This window comes from Pseudophryne corroboree, chromosome 12 (genome assembly GCF_028390025.1).
Source record: "Pseudophryne corroboree isolate aPseCor3 chromosome 12, aPseCor3.hap2, whole genome shotgun sequence".
NCBI lineage: Eukaryota > Metazoa > Chordata > Amphibia > Anura > Myobatrachidae > Pseudophryne > Pseudophryne corroboree.
The window spans coordinates 47,900,859-47,913,021 of NC_086455.1; the positions used below are offsets into that span (position 1 = coordinate 47,900,859).

General features: G+C 44.3%; 1 protein-coding gene across 7 annotated transcripts in view; it reads right to left on the minus strand.

Moving 5' to 3' along the window:
• The window catches only part of HECTD1 (HECT domain E3 ubiquitin protein ligase 1), a 128,688-nt gene that overhangs the window by 68,467 nt on the left and 48,058 nt on the right, over nt 1–12,163 (minus strand). For all 7 annotated transcript variants that reach the window (XM_063947454.1, XM_063947456.1, XM_063947451.1 and 4 more), the window contains exons 3-14: nt 7,605–7,839; nt 5,437–5,664; nt 5,035–5,316; nt 4,678–4,948; nt 4,071–4,147; nt 3,889–3,987; nt 1,955–2,069; nt 1,593–1,767; nt 1,110–1,248; nt 801–971; nt 384–606; nt 13–276 (exon numbers count right to left, since the gene is read on the minus strand). In XM_063947454.1, coding sequence (XP_063803524.1) covers nt 13–276; nt 384–606; nt 801–971; nt 1,110–1,248; nt 1,593–1,767; nt 1,955–2,069; nt 3,889–3,987; nt 4,071–4,147; nt 4,678–4,948; nt 5,035–5,316; nt 5,437–5,664; nt 7,605–7,839 — 2,279 coding nt within the window. The remainder of the gene's footprint in view (nt 1–12; nt 277–383; nt 607–800; nt 972–1,109; nt 1,249–1,592; nt 1,768–1,954; nt 2,070–3,888; nt 3,988–4,070; nt 4,148–4,677; nt 4,949–5,034; nt 5,317–5,436; nt 5,665–7,604; nt 7,840–12,163) is intronic.

Consider the following 12,163-nt stretch of genomic DNA (forward strand, 5'->3'; position numbering starts at 1 on the left):
AGTAAAACTTACCCAGTGAAGTCTCTGCAGTGAAAGAATGCTTGGTCCCCCGGTTTGACTCAAACACAAAGCCTGGAAGATCCTCTTTTAGTATGGTTGCCTGCTGTCCATCAGAGTTGTGGATGGCAATTTCTCCTTCTTTCAAGCAAGTAAGGGACCAGTTGCCCACTGTCAGCTTACCTGGCCCAGGAGTGGACAAAATAGGCTGGCTGGAAGTGGATGGTTTGACCTGGCTGCGAGCTCTCTGCAGCTTCTCCAGAAACTCACTTCTGCTTTCTGTGCCAAGGGTAGACAAAGAGTAGTTATGGACTGTGTAAACATACAAGATAAAATAAATGAATGTACAAGCAAGCCATAATCAAAAAGTACCATTTCTCGCTTACCTGAGCTGTCAGAGCCTCCTTCTGGGCTCCCACTTGAGTACATGGTTGCTAGTTTGCCATCTAAGATAAAGCGGAACCAGCCATTGCTGCCATTTGATAGCTCTAGTGCTGCAGCATCACTCCATATATACAAACAATCCCGTCCTCTGATAACAGACCAGTCCCTCCAGTGATATGGTCTGCCCTGCTGCAGTTCTTTGGCATCTTCTTGTGGCTCATCCTCCTATAAATTAAAAATAGTAAAATAATTAAGCTTGCATCTAATGTAGTAAAAAAAAAAAAGGACAAAAACTAACACAACATGCCAAATCAAGCATGGGTCTTTAACATGAGGTGCACACATAATAGCTCACATCAAAGACAATATATTAGAAAGCTACCTAAACATTTCAGCTTCCCGTTAAGAAATTCACTCACCTTTTCCGGTTTCGGCTCTTCCTCATTCTCATCATCAGAGGTAGGTCCAGCTAGAGTTGACACTTTACTTATAACACCAAGTCTTGCTAACTGGTCCAGAAAGAGGTCATCCCCTTTATCTACAAGGTCCCGAATGATTTGTAACGCTAGAAGGTGACCATCATCATCATCCTAAAAAAAAAAAAAGAAAAACAATGCAAGTTAGAAACAAAATATCTGCAATCACTTAATATCTTACCTGTTGGGTTAGAAACCTGGAAGCAAACCATACATAAGATTAATATTATGTGACATGCAAGAAGAACTCACCTCCTGGTCCAGAACAGTAGCAGTTATCTCCACAAGGACTGTGGGTAGATTGTGCCCAGCATCCGAGTCACACACCTCCTTAAGCAGAGCTTCAGAGCAGAAATGTATCATCTTTCGGATAAGAGCAAGGCTGGCTTTCCTAATATGAAAAGAATTTAAGGGCACGACAAACATCTTACTACACATACAATTTCAACTCAATGAAAATATGCTAAATAAAAAACCATGCATCAAGAAAATGTTTTAAAAAAAAACATTGTGTCAAACAGTAACAAATGTAAAAGGAACAAAGCAAAAAAAAAGCAGAAAACAAGAGCAAACATGTAAATAAAAACTATTGTGAAAGGCATAAAACCACACAACAGTCTTCCCATAACAAATAGTAAATCCAACTCCTGTAACAAAGAGAGTACCACAGAAACACATAGTGGCAGGGAAAATACACAGATGGGCTGCACACAGACGGGACTACATATACTGCACCTGATAGACGGGAGCATGGTCTGCTGAAAAGTCTGGGCAAACACAGGTAGCAGCCTCTTCAAGTAAATGGGAGCCATTTCTGGGTCCCCCTTTGGCTCATTGCAGTCTTCTTCCTCCCGATTCGAGTCTTTTTTCTTCTTTTCGTCTCCCTTATTCACTGGGCACATCCAGTCACCTGAAAACACCAAAGTCATGTATGTGAGACCCAGCTGTAGCAAAATACTGAATGAAAAGGAATGTGTTATGTAATGAATTAACCATTGCCAGCTGAACAAGAGGATGGCTTTGCATGAGCTCCAGACAGGTGTAGGCAACGTAGCCAATCTACTACATTAAAAACAGTTACCAACGTATTTACACACCTGGGGACTGTAAGATGGCGACCACCTCACTGTGACCACGTTCCCTTGCCTTGTCCAGTGGAGTTTTTCCATCTTCATCACGTAGATCTGGGTTGGCTCCATGGCGCAGAAGGGTCTGAAAACATAAAATATGTCAAATCACGATGATACTCATTATATTGCTATTAGTAGGTAACTTCTTGCATGACGAAATCACCGATTTCTAAACAATGTCATAAAGGTATAGTATCTTCCAAATTCTAATGTCTCGTGCTCCAAACGCAGCTTTCTAGTGCTACCACCGTCCTATATCAGACCAATGACATCTACAAATCTATGGAAAAGTGATGCTATTAATAACATCCAATTTAAACCACACCTTTCTTCTAAATAAATTACTCTCCTTTTTATGTAGGTTAAAGCCTGGTTTAAAAGCTATTACACTGGAAACCGTCTAACTCTCAACTCCTCAGCAACAGACAGACGTTTCCTCCATTTACATTAGAATGTTACAAGGTTCAATAGTTGTTAGTGGTCCACGACTGTCCATCAGTGCGCCAAAAAGAGTTTCTCTGTACATGACCTAGTCATTTATTACAGTGCCAGTGATGCTGCTGACATAAACCAACTGTTACTCAGAAACTTTGGAATGAATGATACACTAGTGTTCCTGGCAGAACCAGGGCAGGATGTTGAATGGTTGGGAGGGCAACTAAAAAAGGGGGTATGGCCAAGGAGCGGGACGCAGCCCTGTCGGTAACACTCTTGGGGGCGTGGGCTTCCCACAAGATCTCCCCTCAATGTCATGTGCATCTAATCACTGGCTGCGACTGGAAACAGGACGGCACCAGGCAGGATGTTTCAGCAAGGTGCCGCAATTAGAGCAGGGCGCCATTTTGACACTTTAAAATTGGGCCGGGCACGGCATATGACTAAAACAGCCTAGAGCAGAGGATCTCAAAAGTAGTCCTTGAGGCACCCCAATGTTCCAGGTTTTAGGTATAGCCATGGCTCAGCACAAATCAAATTGACTGTGGTGCTAATTAAGTCACCTGTGGCAAAGCATGGATAAACTTCAAACCTGGACCATTGGGGTGCCTTGAGGGCTGCGTTTGAGAACCTCTGGCCTAGTGTGAACACAAATACACAATGGGGTAGATGTAAGAAGTGTTGATATGGGGGAGAAGTGGTATCAGCGCAAGTTATGTGCACCGATACAGCTTCTCCCCATGTAAGACTGCGGCGGTGTGTGCTCAATGACTAGTGTGATATACGCCCCTGTCAATATCGGCGCTATCTACAAGACAGCACACCGATATACAGGGCAATGTATGAACAGCTGCAGGTGTCGTTGCCCTATCTCCACAGCAGAGACAGTTCTGTCCCTGGATATGGCGAGTGCTGGCTCTGGTCTGCATGGAAAATCTAGCAATAGTAGCATGCGCCCTGGAGCTGGCCAGCCGATGCGCTGTGCGCTCTAGCGAGGATCGCCGGAAGAGGGCATTTTCACTGCCCCCTTCGCCTCTGGAATGAGGTGAAGCAGGAAGATATGTGTCGCTGTAGTACATCTACCCCCAAATTTGCGATTGCTTTTATTTTAATGATTTTGATCTCACCAAATAATTCTGTCAGTTGCTGCAGTGTCAGATCACAGATATAATGGTTTAAGATGGGAGTTCTATTTAAGTTGGGATGTTGCCCATAGCAACCAATCAGATTACAGGTATTATCTTCTAGAAGGTGCTAGATAAATGAAAAGTAGAATCTGATTAGTGCTATGAGTAACATCCCATCTGAAATAGAACTTCCACCTTAGTAAATATACCCCAATATGTCTACTAAAACCGGCTTCCCAGTAAGGTTTTCCTAAAGCATAGTCACAAACCTTTCCCATATCCATAGGACTGGATCAAAGAGATGTAGAATTAATTTGTCTCCCTCCCGTCACTGCCTACCTTTGCCACCTGAGGTCGTCCAAAGCAAGCAGCATAATGTAGAGAAGATGACCGTTGACCCCGGTTGACATCAGCACCTCGCTCACACAGGAACTCCACCTTAAAAGAGGCGCCACATTGTAACAACCAGTTAAACAACACTTCACTCTCTAGTAATTGTATTGTGTAGTGTAGCTACTCACCATTTCCTGAGTACCAAAAGCAGAGGCCCAATTCAGAAGAGTCTGGCCAACATCATCCATAAAATTCACTTCAAATGCTGGAGAACAAAAAAAAAACCACCACCACCAGAAACTATAAATAATACTCAAATTAAACAAGTCTATTTAATCCGATTGTCAAATTAGCAGGTCTCCGTTACAAAACGTTATCCATTGAGCTTTAAAAGGTTTTCTATATATTGTACTGCCTAATGTACATGTCCAGGTTTGTTAGAAAAAAAAAAAAATCTAAATGATTATTGTGAAACTTAATACTCTGTATGCAGGTTGCATTTTCTTTTATATTCTGTAAGAGGAATGTAGTTATGTGACCGGCGGTCTCAATACCGGCACCCATAGAGTGGGAATAGAACCTGTGGCAAGCCCGCAAGGGGCTTTGTTGCGCTCGACCCCCTGGCCATCTAAATGCCGGGACCCTGGCGTCGGTATGGTGACCAGCGGTCACGCGTTATCGATCTCTGTCAGAGAATTCATTTTTTTTCATAACGTATTAACAGCTGCTTGAGTCCGCTCTGTGTGAACACAAAATGCAACACTCCCCTGCTACAAGTCTCAGCTCATCACTCACCTCCTGTGTCAATGGCATCTATCAGTGCATCTGTGTCTTTGCTACGGATGCAGTCTATCAGCTGACGATGGGAACGTTCTCCTGAGCTGTCTAGTCTCCTCAGCCCTGGGATGCGGCCAGTGGACCCAGCACTAGACTTAGGCAAAGCCTTGCGACCTTCAAACAGGAGCACCAGCAGCAAGTCTACAAGACGCATGGTGTCTAGCACGCAACGTTCATCCCCCTGTAAAGCACTCTCCATGGAGTCCAATAATTCTGCACGAAGCAGATCCTGTTCGGAAAATAAAAACCATTTAGAATGGATTACATTTTGAAATTTTAGAAACTTAGCTCTTAGAGCTTCTCTGGTCCACATACGTGTGTAACAACAGGTGATCCCCGGCACAGCGTGGACAGGAGGCTGACTATTGTGGACACCTGGTTGCTGATTTTGGAGTCTCCTGTAGTTGAAGGGCCCCCACTAGTGCCACGTCCTGTCTTGCAAGCTGAAGAAGGACCTGACACGGTACCCCCTGCTGCAGCCATACGAGACAGCAGTTCTTCAGTCAATCCATGCTGTGCTAGTGGTGCTGGATCCACACCTCGGCGTGTAAACCGATCTGCTAGAGAAGCAAAACAGCGCAGGGCACCATCGGACACCTACATGGATTTAAATAAGAATGTGAATTTAGGTTGTGAATATTGCTCTGTAATCCTGTAAACAAAATAATGGTTAACAATCCACAACAGCTTAGAAGTTTCTGTAGATTGAGAAGTTACCTGATGGTCCTCATGTTTCAGAAGGCTGGAGAGAGACTCTACACAGGTTTCTAAAGAGGTATCTTGTGGCTCCATTTTCCCACACAGTCGGGACACCACTGCCATGGCAGAATGCAGGGTATCCTTATGAACTAAATGCCCGCTATCCCGAATAAAAGTTAGGACACAATTCAGGCCTCCTGCTTCAAACACCGCTCCCGATTCACGTGTGCATATCAGCTCCAGCACCTGACGGAGAAAATATTATTCATTTCAAATAATGTCCAAGCTTGCCATTCAGAATTATTGCTCCCTGAAGATAACCGTAGGGAAAATACCTATTTTACAACTCTCTCTGGTCAGAGGACCACTTAAAAACTGGTTTGGATGCAGATATCTAATGGTGCCCACACACGGTGCGATTCTCGCATGCTATTTTATCTTTTTAGTTCAAATTGTCCCTTACGATACGATGCACGCGCCCGTCTAGTCCATATCTAAAGGCAAAAATAGTATGTTCAGGCAGGTATTTTTGTACTACATCGCATATACAGGTCGAGTATCGCTTATCCAAAATCCCACATTTTTGGGTCCCCTACTGAGATAATGACATATATATTATATATCGTGTGTGTGTGTGTAATATATATATATATATATATATATATATATATATATATATATATATCTAAAGAAAGAAGTTAGAGGAGCGCTTCATAGTGCATTATCGTTTATTCATAATATATATTAAAAACAGCAATTTGTCACAATGATATTTGGCATAATACCTCGTGATTCTTCTGAGTGGGCTTAATTACCACTTGATTTTTTTATATAAAAATATCCCCTGGTATCGCCTCCACCAGCCGCCGATCCAGCGTCAGATCCCTGGGACTCGTGCCGCCCGCCTCACGTTAACGATCCTCAGCACGCCGGGACACCGCTGCTGTCTGCACGGGGAGGAGGACGATTTCAGGATACTGCAATCACGTCACCAGGCTCCGCCCCAACGCGTTTCGTTGGGGCGGAGTCTTACGGAGTCTTACGACGAAACGCGTTGGGGCGGAGCCTGGTGACGTGATTGCAGTATCCTGAAATCGTCCTCCTCCCCGTGCAGACAGCAGCGGTGTCCCGGCGTGCTGAGGATCGTTAACGTGAGGCGGGCGGCACGAGTCCCAGGGATCTGACGCTGGATCGGCGGCTGGTGGAGGCGATACCAGGGGATATTTTTATATAAAAAAATCAAGTGGTAATTAAGCCCACTCAGAAGAATCACGAGGTATTATGCCAAATATCATTGTGACAAATTGCTGTTTTTAATATATATTATGAATAAACGATAATGCACTATGAAGCGCTCCTCTAACTTCTTTCTTTAGACAAATCATCCCGTGGGATTCCGGGATTTTCTAAGAGGTAGCTGCAGTCTGAAAAACAAAGACTTGGTGCTGATAAAACATTAGGAGTACACTCCTGGAAAGTACTATCTGTAAATCACCGTGGAGCGCACCTGTACGCTGTTCCACAAAAAAAAAAAAAAAAAAAAAAAAAAAAATTATATATATATATATATATATATATATATATATATATATATATATATATATATATATATATATAATGTATGTGTGTATGTATGTATGTATGTGTGTATGTATGTATGTGTGTATGTATGTGTGTATGTATGTATGTACGTACGTACGTATGTATGTATGTGTCATTATCTCAGTAGGGGACCCAAAAATGTGGTATTTTGAATTTTGGATAAGGGATACTCAACCTGTAGCACATTGTAGTGTATTCAAAATCGGATGTAGCTCAAATAGCATACCCCACTTAGTCCAAATCGCATAGCTCACATTGTATAGGCTCAAATCGCACCTTGCACAAATAGCACTGTGTGTGGGTACCATTACTTCAATATGCAAGGCTATAAAATTGTGTAGGATAAACTTAACTGAGGCATTTGCTCTCTTCTCGACCTACAGTATGTAAAACAGAACTTGCAGGCAGAGAACTGTTGGACCAGAAGAAAAAATGGTACCCTGTACTGTCACACTAAAGGGCTTAATGTTTTTCTTTTACATCATAATGACTATCTAATCATGTTTTACTTCTAAGCTTCCAGCTATAGTACTTTCAAATGAGAGAAGTTTGCTTTCTGAGGCATAATGACCCTTCCAGCTCACCTTCACACATTGCTCAGCCAAATCCCGACTGGTACGGTTATTAAGTTCTACCACCACAAGCCGATTGCAAAGTGCTTTTATAGCTCCTTCCACTCCAACAATTCGTCTGGTACATTCAGCCGACACATCCAGGTAATACGTTATTGCGCGGGCAGTAACCTCAAGCACATTGTCAGGGGCACTCTCATCCAGAAAGATCTTGCAAAGAGCAGGCAAGAAAGTACGAGGGGGGCACCTAGACAATACACAGAATAAAAGTTACAGGAAAGTGAACAGCAAAGTTGATTATTTGACGTCAGTTGCGTGCAACCTATGAATGTGCTTTTCATGTTGTTACAATATTTCTCCATTAAGCAGGATCTCGTTAACATATAGCAGAGACCTTCAGTGCCGTGTAGCCCTCTCCATAGCAGGTAAGGGCCGAAACAACATCTCCTAAGCGATTAACTAGAGATGTTATATCAAATTCTCACCACAGTTCTTAAAATCCATTTTTTTAAAGCAGAATAAAACCCTTTAAGATACATGTAGTAGGTATACATTAAATAGACATCATGACTGTGTGTTTTTCAAGACTTCTATTCACAGGTGGTTCTATATAGGATCACCCAATGTGTGCTGCCAGACTGTGCGATCAACAGATTAAAGCATGTGGTTTGAATTAACAGTTATCAATAGAACTTTATTATAAGGGCTTTAAAGTAAGTACTGTATTTAACCATCAGCCAGAGTAAAACTACAGCAAGCAATGTTCATGAAAACTGAAGCACTTTCTAAATATACAAAGAGCATTTTTAAAGCTATTGACCCACTATTGTTATTTATAATATTAAAGAGACATACTCCATGCAATTGGGGGAACAGCTCAGTGGATGGCGTGTGTTTGTGATGCAGTTTTCCTCCAAAGCACCACTGGAAGGTACATCATCATACCCTATAAGCATATGACGAGATCCATTCCGTCATCTCAACTTTCGTGCTGTTCCACTCAGCAATGACTGTATTAAGTGACCCAGTCACCATAATAATCTCATTCATTCTTACACTGCGGCACAAAACATGTTGCACCAACGTGTGTACTCTGTACTGAGGCCCATAAAATGTTTGCTTGTAAAAACAAAGTAAAAAAAAAAAATAAGATTTTACTTACCGATAAATCTATTTCTCGTAGTCCGTAGTGGATGCTGGGACTCCGTAAGGACCATGGGGAATAGCGGCTCCGCAGGAGACAGGGCACAAAATAAAAGCTTAAGGATCAGGTGGTGTGCACTGGCTCCTCCCCCTATGACCCTCCTCCAAGCCTCAGTTAGGATACTGTGCCCGGACGAGCGTACATAATAAGGAAGGATATTGAATCCCGGGTAAGACTCATACCAGCCACACCAATCACACCGTACAACTTGTGATCTGAACCCAGTTAACAGTATGATAAACGCAAAGGAGCCTCTGAAAAGATGGCTCACAACAATAATAACCCGAATCTTTGTAACAATAACTATATACAAGTATTGCAGACAATCCGCACTAGGGATGGGCGCCCAGCATCCACTACGGACTACGAGAAATAGATTTATCGGTAAGTAAAATCTTATTTTCTCTGACGTCCTAGTGGATGCTGGGACTCCGTAAGGACCATGGGGATTATACCAAAGCTCCCAAACGGGCGGGAGAGTGCGGATGACTCTGCAGCACCGAATGAGAGAACTCCAGGTCCTCCTCAGCCAGGGTATCAAATTTGTAGAATTTAGCAAACGTGTTTGCCCCTGACCAAGTAGCTGCTCGGCAAAGTTGTAAAGCCGAGACCCCTCGGGCAGCCGCCCAAGATGAGCCCACTTTCCTTGTGGAATGGGCTTTTACTGATTTTGGCTGTGGCAATCCTGCCACAGAATGTGCAAGCTGAATTGTACTACAAATCCAACGAGCAATCGTCTGCTTAGAAGCAGGAGCACCCAGCTTGTTGGGTGCATACAGGATAAACAGCGAGTCAGATTTTCTGACTCCAGCCGTCCTGGAAACATATATTTTCAAGGCCCTGACAACGTCAAGCAACTTGGAGTCCTCTAAGTCCTTGGTAGCCGCAGGTACCACAATAGGTTGGTTCATGTGAAATGCAGAAACCACCTTAGGTAGAAATTGAGGACGAGTCCTCAATTCCGCCCTGTCAGAATGAAAAATTAAGTAAGGGCTTTTATATGATAAAGCCGCCAATTCTGACACACGCCTGGCTGAAGCCAAGGCTAACAGCATCGACACCTTCCATGTGAGATATTTTAAGTCCACAGTGGAAAGTGGTTCAAACCAATGTGACTTTAGAAAACTCAACACCACATTGAGATCCCAAGGTGCCACTGGAGGCACAAAAGGAGGCTGTATGTGCAGCACCCCTTTTACAAATGTCTGAACTTCAGGTACTGAAGCCAGTTCTTTCTGGAAGAAAATCGACAGGGCCGAAATTTGAACCTTAATGGACCCTAATTTTAGGCCCATAGACAGTCCTGTTTGCAGGAAAAGAAGGAAACGACCCAGTTGAAATTCCTCTGTAGGGGCCTTCTTGGCCTCACACCACGCAACATATTTACGCCAAATGCGGTGATAATGTTTTGCGGTTACGTCCTTCCTGGCTTTGACCAGAGTAGGGATGACTTCTTCTGGAATGCCTTTTTCCCTCAGGATCCGGCGTTCAACCGCCATGCCGTCAAACGCAGCCGCGGTAAGTCCTGGAACAGACAAGGCCCCTGCAGTAGCAGGTCCTTTCTTAGAGGTAGAGGCCACGGTTCGTCCGTGAGCATCTCTTGAAGTTCCGGGTACCAAGTCCGTCTTGGCCAATCCGGAACCACGAGTATAGTTCTTACTCCTCTCCTTCTTATGATTCTCAGTACTTTTGGTATGAGAGGCAGAGGAGGGAACACATACACTGACTGGTACACCCACGGCGTTACCAGAGCGTCCACTGCTATTGCCTGAGGGTCCCTTGACCTGGCGCAATATCTGTCCAGTTTTTTGTTTAGACGTGACGCCATCATGTCCACCTTTGGTTTTTCCCAACGGTTTACAATCAGGTGGAAGACTTCTGGGTGAAGTCCCCACTCTCCCGGGTGAAGGTCGTGTCTGCTGAGGAAGTCTGCTTCCCAGTTGTCCACTCCCGGAATGAATACTGCTGACAGTGCTATCACATGATTTTCCGCCCAGCGAAGAATCCTTGCAGCTTCTGCCATTGCCCTCCTGCTTCTCGTGCCGCCCTGTCTGTTTACGTGGGCGACTGACGTGATGTTGTCCGATTGGATCAACACCGCCTGACCCTGAAGCAGAGGTTTTGCTTGACTTAGGGCATTGTAAATGGCCCTTAGTTCCAGAATGTTTATATGAAGAGACGTTTCCAAGCTTGACCACAGGCCCTGGAAATTCCTTCCCTGTGTGACTGCTCCCCAGCCTCTCAGGCTGGCATCCGTGGTTACCAGGATCCAATCCTGAATGCCAAATCTGCGGCCCTCTAGTAGATGAGCACTCTGCAGCCACCACAGGAGAGACACCCTTGTCCTTGGCGACAGGGTTATCCGCTGATGCATCTGCAGATGCGATCCGGACCATTTGTCCAGTAGATCCCACTGAAATGTTCTTGCATGGAATCTTCCGAATGGAATCGCTTCGTAAGAAGCCACCATTTTCCCCAGGACCCTCGTGCACTGATGCACTGAGACCTGTCCTGGTTTTAGGAGGTTCCTGACTAGCTCGGATAACTCCCTGGCCTTCTCCTCCGGGAGAAACACCTTCTTCTGGACTGTGTCCAGAATCATTCCTAGGAACAGTAGACGTGTCGTTGGAATCAGCTGCGATTTTGGAATATTTAGAATCCACCCGTGCTGACGTAACACTACCTGAGATAGTGCTACTCCGACTTCTAACTGTTCCCTGGATCTTGCCCTTATCAGGAGATCGTCCAAGTAAGGGATAATTAAAATGCCTTTTCTTCGTAGAAGAATCATCATTTCGGCCATTACCTTGGTAAAGACCCGAGGTGCCGTGGACAATCCAAACGGCAGCGTCTGAAACTGATAATGACAGTTTTGTACTACAAACCTGAGGTACCCTTGGTGAGAAGGGTATATCGGGACGTGGAGATAAGCATCTTTGATGTCCAGAGACACCATATAGTCCCCTTCTTCCAGGTTTGCTATCACTGCTCTGAGTGACTCCATCTTGAATTTGAACCTTTTTATGTAAGTGTTCAAGGATTTCAGATTTAAAATTGGTCTCACCGAGCCGTCCGGCTTCGGTACCACAAACAGCGTGGAATAATACCCCTTTCCTTGTTGCAGGAGGGGTACCTTGATTATCACCTGCTGGGAATACAGCTTGTGAATGGCTTCCAAAACTGCCTCCCTGTCGGAGGGAGACTTTGGTAAAGCAGACTTCAGGAAACGACGAGGGGGAAACGCCTCGAATTCCAGTTTGTACCCCTGCGATACTACCTGTAGAATCCAGGGATCCACTTGCGAGTGAGCCCACTGCGCGTTGAAATTCTTGAGACGGGCCCCCACCATATCTGAGTCTGCTTGTAA